General features: G+C 40.1%; 1 protein-coding gene across 1 annotated transcript in view; it reads left to right on the forward strand.

The window, feature by feature from the left end:
- LOC122804153 (N(G),N(G)-dimethylarginine dimethylaminohydrolase 1-like) overlaps nt 1-19,843 on the forward strand; it is a 335,801-nt gene that overhangs the window by 212,581 nt on the left and 103,377 nt on the right. The window contains exon 3 of the mRNA XM_044073842.1: nt 8,956-9,029. Coding sequence (XP_043929777.1) covers nt 8,956-9,029 — 74 coding nt within the window. The remainder of the gene's footprint in view (nt 1-8,955; nt 9,030-19,843) is intronic.

Consider the following 19,843-nt stretch of genomic DNA (forward strand, 5'->3'; position numbering starts at 1 on the left):
GAAAGATCGTTTTCCAGGATAGAGACCTAAGGCCTACTTTAGCTGAAGGTTCAAAGGGTGGAGGTACCAATGTCTGTAATACCAAAGTCAGATCCCAGGGTGGAGTGGGGTCTGTGATTGGAGGTATCAGTAAAAAGATGCCTTTAAGAAAGTCCTTACATAACTTAGATGGAGCCAAAGGGGAAGCATTGTCTCCAGTTTGGTAGTTGGAGATGGCTTCTAACTGAACTTTGGTGGAGGAGAATCTTGCCCTGCTCTGAAAGATGGATTCAAGGAAATCTAAAACAGCAGGGAGTGGGGCGGTGGAAGTATCCAACTCACTCTGTTGAGCCCAAAGAGAAAACCTCTTCTATTTATTTTTATAAATCTTCCTTTTTGAAGATTTGTGGGATGAAAAAAGAATTTGTCGTACCTGGGAGGAAAGCCTGGAATTTCTAGCCATCACTGGAATTGGAGAAACCATGCGATCAGATTGAGGCCTGCAGTGTCTGGATGAATCATCCCGGACAGGTGTGACAGGAGGTCTGGACTGGAGTCCAATATCCATGGTGGCCATACTAAGTGAGACCATAGGAAAGGGAAATCACACCTGCCAAAGCCAGAAGGGGGCAATGAGGATCACCTTGCTCCTTAACTGGAGAGCTTTCTGAAGAAACTTGGAGATTAGAGGCAGGGGTGGATAAACATAAAGGAGAACGGAGGACCAAATGTGGACTAGAGCATCTCTCTGTAACTGTCCCTGAGGGTGAATTAGGGCACAGAACCTGCTGCATTTATTGCTAATGGGAGAGGCGAATAGATTGTAGCACGGCTGACTCCCATTTGCAGAAGATCATATCTGCCACTGATTGGTTGAGAGACCACTTGTGAGGCATCAGGATTGTCCTGCTGAGCTTGTCCACTAAGATGTTAGATTTCCCCAGTATATGTATCTCTACAAGGAAGCGGTTGGTGGAGATCACCCACTGCCAAACCCTCCTTGCTTCTTGGCACAGGATCATGTTCCCCCTGTTGATGTACCAAACTACTGACATGTTGTCCGTCTGAATAGTAGTAGTTTCTAGTGGAAGAGAGCTCTGAAGAGCCTGCAATGCAAGAAGCACTGCTTTCATCTCTAGGACATTCATATGCAAATTGGTCTCTTCTGGGGACCATGTGCCTTGAGCAATCCTTCCCAAGCAATGTCCCACTCCCCACCCCAACTTGGAGGTGTCTGTATTCAGCCCCATGTTCAGGGAAGGAAAAATAAATGGACACCCCTGACAAATCTCTTTGGAGAGTATGCACCACAGTAGGAGTTTCTTGCAAACCTGAGATAATTTTATCAGATGTTGAAAGGGGTTTGGAAGAAAAGACCATTGCACTGCTAGAGTCCATTAAAGAATTCTCATATGAAAATAAACAGTGGGTATTAAGGTTATTACAGCAGCCCTCGACCCTAGGGCTTTGAGTACAGTTTTTGCTGGGGGAGACTGATGAGAAAGAACCTGTCTGACATGTGATTTCAATGTAAGAACTCTGTTTTGGGGCAGAAGAGATTAACACTTGACTGTATCTAGACAAGCCCCTATAAACTCCAAGACTTGAAATGGTTGTAGTTGTGACTTGGCCAGATTGATTGTAATTTCCATACAGTGGGATAATCGCAGTAAGTAATCCTTGATTGTTTCCAGAAGATGCCTGGTTGCTGCAGTAAGGATCCAGTCGTCTAAGTAAGGGAACACTCTGAATCCAAGCAGTCTTAGATGAGCTGCTACCACTGTCATGCATTTGGTGAACAACCTGGGGGCTGTGGTGAGACTGAAGGGCAGGGCTCTGAACTGATGCTAACTGGTTCCAGCTGGAAGCATAGGTATCTTTGAGAGCGCCTGTTCATTTTGATGTGACAGTACACATCTTGAAGTTTGATAAAACTCATCCAGTTGTCCTTCCACAGGAGGAACAGAGTGGTCTAAACTGTGACTATCCAGAATTTGGAGTCCTTTACAAACTGGTTCAGATAGCTGAGATCCAAAATAGGTCTCAGGTCCCCTGTTTGGCACAAAAAGAACATTGATTCCGGATTATGTTTGGTCTGGTGGGATCTCTTGGATGACTCTTTTATCCAGCAGCTTTTGAATTTCTAGAGCTGCTAACTCCCATTCATTGGGTAGAACATCAGGGAGACATTTTCTTTGTCTTTGGGGAATTTGTAACATGAATCTTTTGTGATGGTTATCTAGGCTTTTAGGTGCAAAGACAAGTGCCCCCCGACTCTCTCCAGAGAGGGACAGTCTGGTAACCTTTCAGTATCACTGAAACTTGCATCATGTCAAGGGTGTAGGAGACAATCAGATCAAGGAGGCCACCAGAGTGGAAGAAAGAAGGATCTTCAGAGCCAACTGTTCGACTCTGGGGGATCTCAGATTCAAGCACTCCAAAACAGCAGGTTGGATCAGAGAACGAGCAACAACAGGCTGGAAGGAAGGTTTAAGGCTCACAGATCTGGTGGGAGATAGAGCCGACAAGACCACCATCTAGATCTGTGTTCCAAGAAATTTCCTCATCATCCTATCTGCCTCCGACTCGGACAAACTTTGGGAGGACCTAACTGAGGAAGAAGTGGGGACAGTGGCCTGGAAGACTTTTTAGGCATCTCCTGGAGAACAGGAGACATTAACCTCAGGGATACCAGCTCTGGGGAAAATCTTGGAGTATGGAGTTGAGGAGACTTTGCAACAGTAGACTTCAGATCCGGATACTTCAGATCCGAGGTCTTTGAGACCTTCTTAGGAGGTTCAGAAGAACATGCTGAATGAAGAGACAGAGTAGGGGAACATTTTTGGTGCCCCCCCCCGGGTCTTTTGATTTTTGAGAGGGGGTTTGAGCCTCTGAGGAAGAAGTACCAGCTGAAGGAACAGTAGCTGGAATGAGGCTTTTAAAAATAAGTTTATTTCTCCTATCGCTAATGGCCCTAGTGTTAAATGCCACAGATATGGAGCAGGAGGTGTCCAACTGTGCAGGGCCAAGGCAATAAATGAAATCCCTGTGGGCATCAGAGTTGGGGATCTTATGCCCAAAGGAAGTGCACTTTTTGAATCCAGTAGGCTTATCAGCCATACTGAACAGTTGCAAAAAAGAAGTGTTCAAAAAAAAAAAGGAAAAGGATTTTTTTAACTATAATAATAATAGTAAGAAGGCAGAAAGTTTTAATAATAGCTATGGTAAGAAACGGGCTACGTCAGAATGAGGTAATAAAGGAGAAAAGTTGCCAGCAATGGTAACTAAGAGTACCAAGAAATGAACCTAGTTTGTGGTAAGAAAAGTTTGAAAAGGAGGTAAGGGAGATAAAACTAACTGTAACAAGGAAGAAGAAATTTTAAGTTGAAGGAAAAACAGTTAAATTCACTCACTAAACCCATTACAACCTCGAGAAATCACAATTGAGACTGATCTTTAACAGTGGCAAACAAGATCTGACATAATACAAATCACCAGGGCATTATAAGTAAGGAAAGAGCTTGAGAGTCAGATCCTAGAATCTAAAGAAAGTGGCCGAGTTAGATCTGAGGATCGGCTCTGAACCCATTCATTAAGGAACGAATGAAAATGACATCATCAGATCTACTGTTAGACGTCTTAAGACCCTTGGAGATCAATAGCTTAATAAGTATCTGTGAACCTATATAAAAATGAAATACAAGTAGATGAACATGAAATTTAAATGAACATGTAATACAAGGTAAATAAAAACACTAATGCAGTGGTGCAATGAAATGCAATGCCAATGCCAATGTCTTTTCAGAGTGGCAGACAACAGAAACCTCTGACATAAAAGATAGCATATACCAGCAAAGAGATCACTTATTCCATAACATGTATGGGGTGGGGGTATTCAGAATCACATAGCACACTGTGTAGCCCTGCTTCTAGCAGGACCATTACAGCTGTCCAGTTCAAGGACTGTACTATAAAGCTTAATGATAGTAGCACTACAGCTGGCTGCTAATAATGCCTTGTGCAGAAGCAGTAAATTAGCCATGAGTTCTGCCCCAAGTTCAGAAATAGTGCAGTGGCATTAATTAATAACAAGCTCTACAACATTATTTCAGTGCAGAACAAGTAGAACTGAATGTGCTGTTTTTCAGCATTCACCCATTGCTGTGTATTGTGCACTTAGTACCACAGCAGGTAAGCCACGTAAGGCTGTAAGTCTGTGTATATACAGATATGATTGGGATGGTATTGGTGTGTGTGTGTGTGTGTGTGTGTGTGTGTGTGTGTGTGTGTGTGTGTGTGTGTGTGTGTGTGCGCGATTGCATGTGTGTATGTGCCTGTAGATAGTTGTGCAACAGTCTAACGTGGGTTGGTAATGGAAACAGTAGTGCAGTTATTCTATCTTTGCTATGTGCTCCATTCAGAAACATGTAAAGGAGCTGCTAATTAGCTTCGGCCGCTGTCACATGTCTTTAAATCACTAGTTAGCAGCACTTCAGTACTACTAGAGCACAACAGTAATGTATGGCAATTATTACCCTGAGCTACTTAAGCTGTGGTCATCACTGAACCTCAGGTTAAGCCTTGATTATATGAAATTTTTGATTGATTTCTTTAAACCTGAAGAGGAATTCCTTTTCAATGAGATTCAGAAGTTGCAGATTGAGATTGCACAGAAATTCACTTCCAATAGTCATAAACGAGATTTGGATGAGATTTATGATAATATCTTAGCTTATGAATTACAATTTACCAAAAGGAAGAAGCTGCAAAGGGACATTCTCAATTTTAAAAGGGGCTGTGTTTTTGCATGGCTGCATGATAAATCAGCTGTTAATGAAGTGACTGCTTATACTGAAGGAACGAACCTACAATTAGTTCCATGGACTTAAATGTTGTACAGGAACAAAGCATGAATGTTGATGCAACTGTTGAGTTTGAAGAGGTACACAGGTTACCACTTCTACCTCAACTGTCTCTTGTACAAATTCATGTTTTTTATTTATAGAACCCCCTCCCGATAGCAATAGAACATTTGAGGGGATGATTTCGGAGTTGAGCCCAGCGAGAGTGAACCTGTTCTATGAATCAGAACAACATTCCTTTAAGAACACCAGAAGCAAGAAATAATATATTTAATTATTAATATTTCTTCATATTCTTTAACACAAGATCAAACTAAACTATTGAATAAGGGTTTATGTTTTATTCCATCTAGAAGATCTAATTTAATGGATGTTCTACTTGACTTAAAACTGTTTTCCAGAAATGCAAATTTGAAATTAATGTTCCAACAGCAAAATGCATCGTCTGGGAATTTTTTTAAGAAACCAAGTTCTTTTATTCCAGTTGCACACCCATTTACTGAGGCTTTTACTAGCTTGTGTGAGGAAGAATTACGCTGTACTTTGGTAAGAATAATGCTTCGTTTTATAACTTAACTCCTGATGAACATGCAGCCCTGAGATCACTTTGTGATAATAGAGAGATTGAAATTAGACCTGCAGACTAGAGAGGGGCTATTGTGTTAATGGAAAAATATCATTACTTAAATAAAATGCGTGACGTGCTTCTTCACCAAGATATCTATAAACGTATCCATAACTACCAAGTTGATGGTTTGATTAAGAAGATTGATTTGCATTTGTTTGATTTTCATGACTGGTTTGATTTCACTTGATTTATATGAATACTTTCTGTAGAGTCACCCACTATTCCAGTACTTTATGGGTTACCCGAGTTGCATTAAAATTTAAAGGATCCTCCTATGAGACCTATTTTGTCCAGTCATGGATGGGTAACTGAACCCTTATCAATTTGTGTCGAGGTCGAGAAGACTATTAGGCCTACACTTGATTGTGTACCCAGTGTTTTAAAAGATACAAAAAGTTTTTTACATGACTTATGTGAATGGTTTAATAATCAGCAGTTGGATAATGGGTTATTACTTGTGACACTTGACATTTTCTCCACTTACTGTGATTCCTAATGATTATGGTATCAAGAATATTAGCACCTATTTAACAGATTTGTCTACCTTTCTAAAGATAAGGTTATCTTAATTTGCTTTCTTCTTGAACTTATTCTTGAAAATAATGTTTTTGTGTTAGAGAATAATTTTTATCTTCAGCAAATTAGAGTGGCTATGAGCACTGTATGTGCAAATTCATATGCAAATTTAGTATTCGCTCAATGGGAACATGGCCATGTCTTGAATGATAACTGCTTTTCTGATCATATTTGTTATTTTAGATGTTTTGTAGATATATTTTTTGTGTGGAAGGGAAGCAGTGATGAGTTATTTTCATTTATTGAGTATTTCCACAGTACTACTTTTTTAAAGTTTTCATGTAACTATTCTGATACATGTATCGCCTATTTAGATGTTAATATTTCTTTTGATGATTTAGGGAGAATGTATACTAGTATATACAGGAAATCTTGTAAAAGAAACAACCATCTTCACAGAACTAGTATACACCCCTGACATATTAGTAAGAACATTATTAAGGGACAAATGCTGAGAGTTTTAAGACTACATAATGTGAATGAACAACCTTACCAAATGATCAATGCTGTATCCGATGATTTTATCGCTGGGGGTTACCATGCGGATGAAGTACATAAAACAGCTCAAGAGGTGGTTTCATTAAGAAGCTCTGCTGCAAAGCTATATTTCACTACTGATAATGATGTAGTGATACGTCCATCTGTAGATACCGTACCTAATTCTTGTGTGACCTTAACATACTCCAGTGATATCTCCATAGTTTGTGACATTATTAAGAAGAATTGGTCTATTTTAATGGTTGATGAACAAGTTAAGGAAATTCTAGGTAATGAGCCGAGGTTCTCATTCCATAATAGAAGTCTTAAACAAGAATTATGTCATAGGCCCTTTCACTGTGATGTTCCTGTATCACAATGGAAGGGTACCTTCCTATATAGAATGTGTAATGACTACAATTCTATTTGACTACAACTGTTAAGCACCCTCGATCTGACTCTATTATTTATTTAGATTCTTACATTGACTGTAGAACATTAAATATTGTTTGCTGTTCTAAGTGTCAGAAGTGTGAATGTTATTATATTGGTAAATTGAACAGACAATTCAAAAACAGGATTTTAGAATACCTTGGTGATATTCGGAATGAGAGATTGAAAAGTGCCTTAGCTACATATGTATTGGCATTGGGCCCTGAACACTTCTTTAGATTTGCCATTTTAGAAGTTGTTAGTTTAAATATTAGAGGTGGGGATGTGATTGCTTGGAGTTACGCTGGATTATTTAATTTAAGGCTGACACACCTCTTGGATTGAATGAAGTTTCCTCCGTTAAACCTCTCTTAAAGTTCTAAGGTTTAAAGCATTGATATGATTGGATGTTGTTTTATGAATGGACATTGAGCATTTACATATCCTGTGGTTATTACTGTTTTTGATAGGTTGCTCTGATCTTTTTAAAGAGCTGGTTTTTAATGAGTTTTTATGGCCTGAAGAAGTGGTATTACTCACTGTGAAAGCGCTTACCTTCTGTTTAAGAATTATTCATTAAAGTGTTTCACTATTTTTACTGCTGTGTTGGCCGTTAATATATTTCTTTATGATTTTGCATGTTACTTTTGCCAGGGACAGATTTTTGCAGAAATCAACAGTGATAAAGTTTCTACTGAGTTATGCAAAAGTTAGCTTTCAACTTTGTTGAGGTTGTGTGATTATGGAGTCTGTCTATATGAGTTATAAGTGTGCATGTGTAATGCCCCTATTGTTTAGAGCAAAGCACCCCATGTTAAAAACTGTATTTGAAATACTTCTCTGTGGTATTTGTATCTAAGTAAGGTAGGAAGGTTGTTCTTTACAATTTTTTCTTTAGGAGTGTTTGTGATCTAACTGTAAACCTAATCAAACATTTTCAGAGGGTGTATTCTGAAATTTTTTTTACAGATGTATTGTATATTTTGTCTTGACCAATTTCATCTTCAGTCTAAAGTAATATAACCATATTGATATAGCTAGAGCTACAGATATATGCAGATATGGGTCTACTTCCATTTATTGAAAGGCCAAAATACCAATGACCACAATGCCGAGACGAGAATCACGAAACACAGAATCACAAATCAGGTAAGTATGTACATGGCAAGTGAATACTTGCTCAATGAGGGGATAATGCCATTTCTCCACTGTAGTGTGATCCTGGAGTTGTTATATATAGTTAGGGAGGTGTGGGGGGATTTAACCCCACCTAGGTGGGTTTTAGGTGGTGCATTGTTCGTTACTGTTGTTTTGGGTGAGTATTCACTTCCCCTGCGAATACTTACCTGATTCACGATTCCGTGTTTCATGATTTTTGTCTCAGCGTTGTGGTCATCGGTATTTTGGCCTTTCAGTAAATAGAAGTAGACCTACAGGTATACACATGGATTTAGATACATGTACAAGTACTGACACTGATGCAGTTACTGGTATTAAATTCATTGCCTAGTAGTGGTTGGGAGAATGCCAACAGCAATGCGAAACAGTGGTAATATAAAAAAGAGTTTACATTTGCTGGTTTATGTGCCATGTTAGAACTGAAAACCATAATGTTACTTAATTGCAGTTATACTTTTTACATAGCTGTCTTTGTTATTAATTATAAAAAGCTGCCTGAAAATAGCATATAGGTCTTTTTAAATATTTGTGTGTTCTGATGCATATCATAAATCTAAAATTAAGTATTGCTGTATGACCACTGAACTGTAAAACCATAAGTCCAGTAAGGTATAACAAAAATGAATATCAGTTATTAGCTGAATACACAGTAGCCATTGAAAGCTGATGAAAGTCTGTTACTCATTACATAATTATGCCAGAGTCTGTTTTATGCATTTTATCTCATGCTAATATTCTTGGATTAATTTGTTTTCAAGTCTGCTTAATAAATATGTAACTCCTTTTCATATTTATATGGCATATCTTTCTGTTTAAATTTAGGCAAAGAAATTTTTGTGGGCATGTCAAAAAGGACAAACCAGCGTGGTGCTGAAATTCTTGCAGACACCTTCAAGGTAAATTAATCTAGATCCAACATAGCTGTAATGTTCTTGTTCTTAGCATTACAGAATTATGGACCTCTTGCCAGATTATTAACTTTATTCACTGCTTACAGTCCTTCCTTGCATGAAAAAGAGTACACAGAACCTGGACAGCTGTATCAATAGTGCCTTTCAGATGATGAAAGGAATAAACTTTAACCTTTATTAGTAAAGAGGGCAGAGACCAAACATCCTGCCATAACCACTACTATTTAAGCAGGACTGTGTTGGAATAATTAGTGATGCTGACTTTCATTACCAGGATCTGGAGATTCATGTATGTTTTCTCTTTAGTGTGCAGGTTTCCTGAAACTCCTCCCAAAGACATCCCATTCAGACTGGCTGACCATGTTAAACTCTACCTTAATTTTTGTTTTACCAGAGTTTTATCCCTAATTCATCACTAAAAAATATTTTAGAGGAATTTGTCTAATATATAAAACAAAATAAGGAAATAAAAAAACAGAAACCAATGAAAATGTAAAGCTGATTTTGGTATAGATCTAGTAAGTTGTCATCTATGTTGTTGTGTTGTTCGCTCATCATTGTCGACAACCAATGAAAATGTAAAGCTGATTTTGGTATAGATCTAGTAAGTTGTCATCTATGTTGTTGTGTTGTTCGTTCATCATTGTCGACAACCAATGAAAATGTAAAGCTGATTTTGGTATAGATCTGCTTGTAAGTTGTCATCTGTGTTGTTGTGTTGCTCATCCGTCATTGTCGATAATGACCAAAGACATCACGTCAAGGAGGTTGACTGAGTACGGTGTGTCCATCTGTGGCTGATCAGTCTGATGCAGGCTTGGAAAGCTCTGCAGCACGTTGGGCACAAGTGGTCATTTGAGTTGGTTGGCAATGAGTTGGCTGTGGATTTACACCGCTCATGCTTCATCTGTGCCTCTGCGGTCCTGCTCTGCTCATAGGAGGTAGCACCTTTGCTGATGCAGCTTTGCCAGGCGGGAGGTCTTGCGCTAGGGTTTTCCAGGAGTCCGGGTCAATGCCAAAACTCTTCAGAGAGACTTTCAGTGTGTCCTTGAAACACTTTTTCTGCCCATCTTGTGTGCATTTGCCTCCTTCAAGTTCACCATAAAACAGTCTCTTGGGGAGGCGTGTGTCTGGCATACGTACAAGGTGGCCTGCCCACCTGACTTGGGCTCTCCTCAGCAGGGTGTAGATACTTGGCTGTCCAGCTTGAGAGAGGACAACTGTGTCTGGAACTTTCTCCTGACAGGTAATTTTCAGCAACCTTCTTAAGCAGTTCATATGGAAGCACCAGCTTTTTGGCATGACGCTTCTACACGTTCCATGTCTCACAGGCATACAGTAGGGTGGGCAGTACGACTGCCTTGTACACCTTCCACTTTTTTATGGACAGTTTGATGCCTCTCCTCTCCCACACTGACTCCCGTAACCATCTAAATGCAGAGCTTGCCATGGCGATGCATGTGTCTACCAATTTTCAATGTTCACAAATCTGGAGAGTGTGCTGCGGAGGTATGTAAACTTGTAAACAGCCTTCAAGATATCACCTTCAGCAGTGATAGTTGGTTCTGCATACATGATCTGTGGAGTGGGCTGATGCAAAACCTCAGTCTTCTTTGTATTAATTGTGAGGCCGAAGTTTCTGCAGGCAGTGGAAAAGCAGTTCATACTCTGCTGCATCTCGGCATCTGTGGCAGCATTGAGTGCGCAGTCATCTGCAAACAGGAAATCGCACACAAAGTCCTCTTTAACCTTGGACTTGGCCTGTAGCCTCTGCAGGTTGAAGAGCCTGCCATCAGTCCTGTATCTAATCTTGATGCTGATTTCTTCATCATTGCAGAAGCCATCTGCCAGCATGGCCGAGAATATCATGCTGAACAGCATGGGTGCCAATACACAGCCTTGCTTGACTCCATTGGTGACTGGGAAGGCATCAGAGGAGTCTCCATCATCCAGTACTCAAGCATGCATGCCATCATGGAACTGGCGCACCATACTGATGAATTTGCCTGGGCAGCCAAACTTCTCCATGATCTACCATAGCCCCTCATGACTGACAGTGTCAAAGGCTTTGGTCAGGTCCACAAACATTGTGTAAAGGTTCCAGTTTTGTTCCTGGCACTTCTCCTGAATTTGATGTGCTGCAAATATCATGTCCAGTGTCCCTCGGCCCTCTCTAAAGCCACACTGACTCTCTGGCAGGTGTCCATCTTCCATGTGTTGAATGAGGTGGTTGAGGAGGACTCTGGCAAGGATTTTGCTGGCAATGACCAGGAGAGAGATTCCTCTGTGGTTATCACAAGAGTGCCTGTTTCCCTTTCTCTTATAGAAATGGATGATGGAGGCATCCTTTAGTTCCTGAGGCATAACTTCCTGTTGCCACATGGTCTGGAAGAGCTTGGTGAGCTTCTGTAACAAGACCTGTCCCCCTGTCTTGTAGATTTCAGCTGGAATGGAGTCAGAGCCTGGTGCTTTACTATTGGGGAGAAGCTTAATTGCTTCCTTAACCTCTGATTCCTTTGGAGGTTCTGCCAGGGAGGTGTTAATGGTGGCTTGCGGCATGAGGTCACTGGCTTCAGTATTGATAGAGGAAGGCCTATTCAGGACACTGTTGAAGTGCTCAGCCCATCTTTTCAGGATGACTTTCTTGTCAATAAGCAGGGTGGACCCGTCGGCACTGAGCAGTGGTGATGTTCCAAAGGACTGTGGCCCATAGATGGTCTTCAGGGCATCATAGAAACGCTTGGAGTTGTTGCTACCAGCATACTTCTGGATTTCATCTGCCTTTCTCTTAAGCCAGTAGTCTTGCATCTCCCTGAGCTTTGCTTGCACCTTGCTTTTGATGGCATTATAGGCTGCTTTCTTGAAGACGGATGTAGTGTCTTGCTGGTGGGATCTGAATGCTTCGTACTTCTTATCCAGCAGTTTCTGAATGTCTTCATCATTATCATCAAACCAGTCCTGGTGTTTACATGTTTTCAGGTCCAAATGAGCAAGAGCAGTGTTGTAGACCACATCCCTAAAGGTTGCCCAGTCCTCTTCTGCACTGTTGGGGCCATAGCTGAGTTGCTCAAGCTTATCTCGAGGTCCTCCCTGAGTTTCTGGTGCAAAGAGTGCTGTTCTAACTTGCTGACATTCAGGAGCCTATTGGTCTTTTTCCCCTGCGGGTGCCACCTAGGCTGAATGTACATGTTGAGTTTTGAAAGGATGAGTCTGTGGTCTGTCCAGCAGTCTGCATCACACATGGTCTTAGTCACTCTAACATCCTGCCTGTCCCTTCTCCTTACTATAACATAATCAATGAGATGCCAGTGCTTGCTGCGTGGATGCATCCAGGACATCTTGTTATGGTTGGGTAGGTGGAAGACTGTTTTTTTGATCAACAGGTCATGAGCTGCACAGGTCTTCAGAGGTACATGACCATTGCTGTTACATTTGCTGATTCCATTCCTCCCAATGACACATTCCCATGTCTGGTAGTCCGCACCAACTCTGAAATTGAAGTCGCCTAAGATGGTGAGCTTATCCACCTTGGACACAGATGTTATGAGGGACTCCAGGTCTTCATAAAACTTGTCTTTAATTTCCTCTGGATATGTCATGGTGGGGGCATATAAACTGATGAAGGTGGCATGACGCTTTCCTTTAAGGTGGAGCCGCAGAGACATGAGTCGATCATTGAATCCTTTAGGGAGGCTGGTTAATTTGCTAATCAGATTAGATCTGATGGCGAAACCCACTCCTGCTTCACAATGTTCATCGCGGCTGTGGCCACTTCAAAAAAAAAGTATAACCGGCTTTAACTTCTGTCAGCTGGCCTTCGTCTGCGAACCTGGTCTCACTAAGGGCTACTATCTGGATGTTGTACCAACTGAGTTCTCTTGCAACAAGTGCTGTCTGTCTCTCAGTTCTGTCTGTTTTGGAGCTATCCATTAGCGTGCACCAATGGTGAGCAAAGTCACCAATGTTTTTTTCTTTGTGATTCAACTGCATGGTTGGGATCCCCCCCTGCCACAGCAAGCAAGCCAGGGGTAGGATGAAGCAGGCTATGTTTAGGGCACCTTTTCTAGCCCCTTCCTCAGACCATGGAGGTGAGCAGAGCGATCCTAAATAGGGCTATTCAGACACCCAGGGGGATGCCGAATGCCACTGCTGCTTCAGTCCAGTAGAGAGCGACCCATTGCCCTGGACTGCCTGTGTGTGAGGTTGTGACTACAGCTTCCAGTGTATCCACACTTGCTGCTTCGTTATTCGCCCATCACCACAGGACTTGGGGGGGGGGTGATGTCTTGACTTGCGCGTGAATTGGATTATAGTGAAAGAGAGTTGCTCAAATCTTCAGTCTCACTCTCTCATCCCAGCCTATCTTGATCCAGTGGCAGGACATAGTTGAGACAACTGGAAATGGGTCAGGATGCAGTGGATGGCCAACAGTGTCCTAATGTGTCTCACTGTGTCCTATTTGTGCTCCACATCACTTTGCCCATTGAATCAGTCTGGTGATTTCCATCGAGCAGTCTGCCGGATCCAGTCTTCGCATGCATAGGTAAACAAGCCCTGACTCACCAAGGGTTGCAAATCTGTCGGCTACCCTCACCTGTTTTTGCCGGCCAGTCAAAGCTGTTGCCCGGGGTATGGCTGCTGTTGCATGCAGACAGCTACTAGGAGCCACAGGTGAGAGCTGAGTGTCAGGTGAGGACAAAGGTGGATGAACTACTCTGAAGAGCATATGTTTGCCCATCAGAGGTACTACCTCTCTCTGGCACCCCATACATCCCCAATTTGTCATCTGCATTGCTTCCAGCTACCTTAGCTACATTATTAATTGATCGGTCTGAGTCTGCTTCTTGCTACCTTCTGTTGCTACCAGTTTTTGCATGCTAGCTGGTTGTATTCATTTACAAGACATCTTTTATTCAAGGAACATTTGGGTTGTTCATGCATCAGCCGTCTTTTTAGCTGCTCATTGACTTCCCACCTACCCCAGTCTGTGTTTTAGTACACCTTGTGATAATGTGAGATATGCCAGGGGAAGTAGTGCAGAGGATGTGTAACATATGCCAGCACAGCTAGCTGGAATTTTGTAAAGTATTATATGTCATTTATGTATCAAACTGATTTGTACAGATGCTTGTGTTAAAAATGTATCAACAGTGGGTCCTGCTGGACAGAAAATAAATATACATGCATGTAGTAACTGATTAAATGTATTCATTTTAACTGTTGAAATGAATACATTGTAACAGAAGATACTAGAAGAGAAGAGGTTAATCTCAACCCAGCTGACTTTGAAAAAATTCTGAAATTAAATTACTTGGCCTAGACCATAAAGATTATATTTTACAGTTCTCAATGCAGTCAGAGACAAAAAGTCTGTACTAGGAAGCTTTTTATATTGTGTTTGGGGTGAGGGTGGAGATTTGAAATTGTTTTATGACTTCCAGAAGCTGCAACAGATCTTGGCAAGCTGTATGTGTGTGCATTATTGACACACACACACATGGTAAATCCTAGCAGCTTCTAGCCAAGGGGGGTAGCATGGGAACCAGAAGTCAGATGACCAGATGTATTTGATGCCATTCTGTAATCCATCACTAAAATTATATTTTAATAATAGATGAGACTGAAGTCTCAGAGTACTCTGTTTTTTGGAACCTGGCAAGGAAGGACCCCTCACATGCTTCATCTTGCCTTAGTCTAGTAAGTGAACCAGGGAATAGTAATTCTTTAGATTGGTCAGGAAAATATAGTGAGATTAGTTAAGTACTGTTCTTCTGTATCTGTGTGAATCTATTCCTCTGTGTTATTTTAATATTTCCTGTGATTGAAACTCTGGTGTTTATTGTAAATAGATATTCTATAGTTTCATGTTCTTTTATTATTAAGTATATTTAAACTTTTCATTGTGGCTGGTTCTTTAGAGAATATTTTAACTTTGAGAGTACTCATATCTATTTCATGAATCTGCAGCCATTCCTAAAAGTCTTACTGCATTGGCCAAATGCTATCATTTGTATTAATATTAATTTCACTCAATATAATTGGGTACCCTTGTAAGAGCCTTAGAGTAGCTGGCTTTGGAGTGTCTGGTGGCAGTTACTACATTATAGTCTGGGCAGAAGGGGGTATAGCTAGTAAACATGTGCCAACCTTTTCCAGGTGTGTGTTTGTGCACAAATAAAATCTCAGAGTATTTGTGTGTCAGCTGCTTGGAGCAGGGACACAAAACAGTGGTTTCACAGAGAGGGTACTGGATGACTTGGCTTGGATACTTGGCTGAGGACTCAACCCTACAGCTGTGCCAGTGGGGAGTCTTATATAGGATCTAGAGAGAGAGAAAACAGCCCCCAGACTGAGTGTGTTCCCTGTGTGCTCTTAAGGGGAAAATGTGCTTGTTGCAGAGAGCTACATCTGGAAATACTCTGTGTATCCATTTTTGTTCTAAGTGAACATCCATCTCCAGTGCCAGTAGTGAGGATTCAGGCTCCTTGATTACTGGCCCAGAGAGGGGAAGTCACATGTCTCTTTTCCTTTCCTGTTCATGTACTGAAAGATACTGGTTCTGCTGAATTGTTGCTATGCTGCTGAGAAGTTTGAGGTATTTGTCTTAGGACTTTTCTTATTTTATTGCTGTTGTTTTCTACCAGCTGTGTTTTCCGTTCTCCAAACTTTTTGCCTTTGTGAGAATTATTCTACTTTGTACTTCAAAAAACAGGAAGTTCTGAACTTAGAAAACTATCCAACAGACTTAACACAAAAGAAAAATGTAGAGTTGCCAACAGTGCTTCTAAGGCTGCTTACATGAGGAATAAAAAAAAGGTTGCTAAGCAACAACTGAAAGTTTTTCTAGAAGTCAGTAAAGATTTTGTAGGAAATGCCAAGCATCTTAGATCAAACTATGGCAAGAAACTTGAACAGGTTATAACAAAATTATGGACTGTCTAATGACATTTAACTCTAAGCCTAATAAAGTATTCTTCAGCCATTCCCTCTTAGTCTGAGCAGTCAAAAACCATAGATTAGCTGTCTCTGTGTTCAAAGAGAAGGAGACCATACTGCAACCCATGTAACTTGTGTTTGGTTAACAGACTTGTTCCCTGAGATGTTGGGGCAGACAAGGAATATCATCGAGTCCCATATTTGCTGACTCACCGTTATCAAGGGGAAGGGAGTGGGGTTTTATTTCAGGGAACATATCATTGGTGGAGATCAGGGAGTTTAATCTGGAAGTACAAATTATACATTGGGTGAACAATGGATATGATATAATAATAAAAAATACAGTTGCAGATGTCAAGATGGCACCATACTTTGTCTCTGTATTTGACACTCCCTGAACAGTCACACAAATGAGTTCCCCGCTTGTAGAACCCTGGCATGTGAAATGTAAGACATAGAGATGCTAGGAATGTCAGAGCAGAAGACTGAAGAAGGGATCTAAGATTTGAATACTTTGCTAACTTGAAGTACTCAGTGGTTATATACTCTATAATGGCTTATTCAGGTTCACAAGTCTTTTACAAACCATGAACTCTGAACTATAGACTAAGTTAGTTTCAGCTTTTGGGGAAATCAGTAAAGTACGAAAGAAAGAAACCACAGCATTTGCACACGTGCGCTCACAGACACACACACACACACACACACACACACACACACACACACACACGAGCATGCATGCATAGCTTTTTACTTTCAAGAAATGTCATCAGGAATAGTCCAGAAGCTACATACCAAGCCTCAGAATTCCAAAACTCACAGCTCTGGACCCCATTCACACATTTTTTAAGTGGTACACCCAATAATAGCCAAACTCTTGTATACACCTTTGATCTTTGACTACATGGAAACATACACCACCACACTATGCCAGCATATAAATACCTCATTTTATGTAGCTGTACCCTGTAGGAAAAAGTGCAGAGCAAACCCCAGAATACATCTTTAATCTTGTACAAGTCTTGTATACTTTTTTTATATTTTCAAATTAGCAAAGTAAGCTTTGGAGCCCTCCCTTGGCAAGCTTCAAATTCTCACCAAACCCAGCTACCTCTGCTGAATACAAGAAACACACAACACTGCAGTATAGCAGCATGTAAGCAGCTGCAAAGCTGTAGCTGTAACCTATGGAAACAAGAGAAGAGGAAACCCCAGAAACAACCCCGTATAGTGGAGCCATTATGTCAAGAAGTCTTATAATAAAAGATAGAGAATTTTGACTAAAAGAAAAAGGAGCAATTCCCAGAATGATAGTGCACTTATCACTGAAATAAATAAAGAAATTGGGAGCTTCATAAAATCACCAAAGCCAAGTCTTGTGGTTAAAATAGCCACTCAAGCCAAAAACAATTATAAGGCCTTTTGTAATTAAGTTTGTAAACTCAGAAGCACAATGCAGCAATGTGCTGAGCTGATTATAAATTATGTTACCTATGTTGAGGATGAAAATATAGCAAACCTACTGGCCAATGAATTCACCTTAAACTTTACCCCTTTCTCCCCTCTGTCTATCCAACAAGGTATACCTAAAACTGTGTTGCCTCCAGGTATCACACAAGACCAAGTTCAAAAAGCGCTATCAGAGGCTAAAAATGCTGCATTGATGGAGCCTGACAATATCCTTTGATGCATATTAAAGAGAATGAAGCATGATTTACCAAGCCCAGCGTAATAACCCTGCTCAACCTCAGCCTCCATATAGGTTTTGCACCATGCAGATAAAGAACAGTTACAGTCATTCTCTAACTTTAAATTTCTTTCACTATTAAATTATTGTGATATAACTTGTATCAATTCTAACTCAATGTTTTCATATTATGTCTAATTTGTTATAATTATTTAAACTGTAGTTGTTTTTTGTATTATTTTTAAAGACTGTAAAAGAATTATTCTTAAAATATTTTGTAATACCTTAGAGCTTTTCTTCCTAGGCCCCCACTGAAAGGGTATTCCTACCTAGTCTGATCAAATATCAATAAATATAAAAATAACATTCCATCTGTGTTGTCTATTTTCATTCTTCCGCAACTAATCGGCCACTTCTTCCAGCTCGTGGAACATCGAAAATCTTGAGCTCCTCCCTTACTCATAATGCTCTAGTCACCTAACATACCTCAGATCTTGTCTGCTGCTCTGTAAATCTGCAAGGATTAGGAAATGACAAAACAACAGAATCTGGAACTCAAACAAAGGAACGGTCGTTCTTCCAGCAGAGGTAATGGCAACTAAAAAGATAGTTTTCAGGGTCAAGAATTTAAGTTCATACTTTTCTGATGGTTCAAACAGGGATTTTGTTAAATATTGTAAAACAATGTTCAAATCCCAAGGAGGAGCGGGATCTTTTAATGGGAGTCTAAGTAGAAAAGTTCCCCTTTGAAAGGCTTTACAGAGTTTGAAGGATGCTAAAGATGAGTTATTTACTCCTATATGAAAAATACACAAGTACGAATCAGGGACACCACCTTCAGTATAATCAGCGTAAACGTATTTTAATAAGCTCCGTTTTCGCTTCTACAAGAGTAAAAGCTTCATCAGACAAACAGAAACGCCAGATGGCTCAGTTTAAAAAGCACTTCGTATGATGTCATTTCCTTGATTGCACAAAAAGCGCCAATCAACTAAAACAACTATCTGTTTCAAATAAACAGATAAGCAAGGTTAAAAAGCTACTTATTTCAACATGTACATATACAAGTATACATTAAAAATGCTACACCATATAATAATAAATCAATACAAGGCAGTACTATAAAAACATTCTTAGCAAAATACTAACCATATAGTTTTAAAATGAGGGTTACTTTATACTGCTTATATCCCACTGTAATATAACAAATGGCAATACTAACGCAAATAACTCTTGTACTTTAAAAAAACTGAAATATTACAAGATTCATTTAGTCCTGGTGTGGAAAAGGCATCCAAAAACAATTGCCATTCCAGTTCTTTCATCTCAAGGAGAAGGGATTGAGGACCCCCCCTAATTCCAACATTAACAGTGTCAATCCCCATGAAGTGAAAATTATGTCCAACATTATTTAAAATGTGTTTGGCAAGAGCATTTTCGCTCTTTTTGTTCTTAATGGCATAATTATGTTGGTAAACACGGTCCCGTAATCTACGGTCCGTTTTACCAACATAAAATGCCTGACAACAGTTGCACAAAGCAACATAAATCACCAATTTTGTTAAACAATTAATTTTTTGTCTAATACAATGCTTCTTGCCTCTAATGGTAAATGAACTTCCCACTTTAAAGAGGTTACACAAGTTACAAGCCCCACAAATAAATGACCCAGTTTGTCTAGATAAAGGCAGTGGGTTGTCAGTGGTTTGTAACAAGTCTTTTAAATTACTGCCTCTCTTAAAGACAAACAAAGGTTGTAAACCTAAAATGTCAGATAAATGGCCGTTGTTTTGAATAAAGTGCCAATTTTTCTTCACTATAGCACAAATCTCATTTACATGCTTATTGTAAGTAATAATGAACCTGGTTTTATAATCACCTTTAGGTACATGATGCAATACAATCGAATGTTCTGTATTACTTTGAACAAAGGTATTATCAAGATCTGGACCAGTAACATCCAAACAGTCAATAAGACTACTATTAGGCATTTCTCTAGCAGGAAGGATGGGTTTGTAAAACCCATTAATTCTTTTGAATTTTACTTCTTCCACGAGGTCTTCTAATAAATCAATAGGGTAACCCCTGTTAGCAAACATATCTTTCAAGTTGGTACATTCTAAATCAAAGGCTCCATTTGTACTACACATACGGGCCGCTCGAACCAATTGCCCCT

This window comes from Protopterus annectens, chromosome 6.part0 (genome assembly GCF_019279795.1).
Source record: "Protopterus annectens isolate FY-2018-M chromosome 6.part0, PAN1.0, whole genome shotgun sequence".
In the NCBI taxonomy this organism is placed as follows: domain Eukaryota; kingdom Metazoa; phylum Chordata; order Ceratodontiformes; family Protopteridae; genus Protopterus; species Protopterus annectens.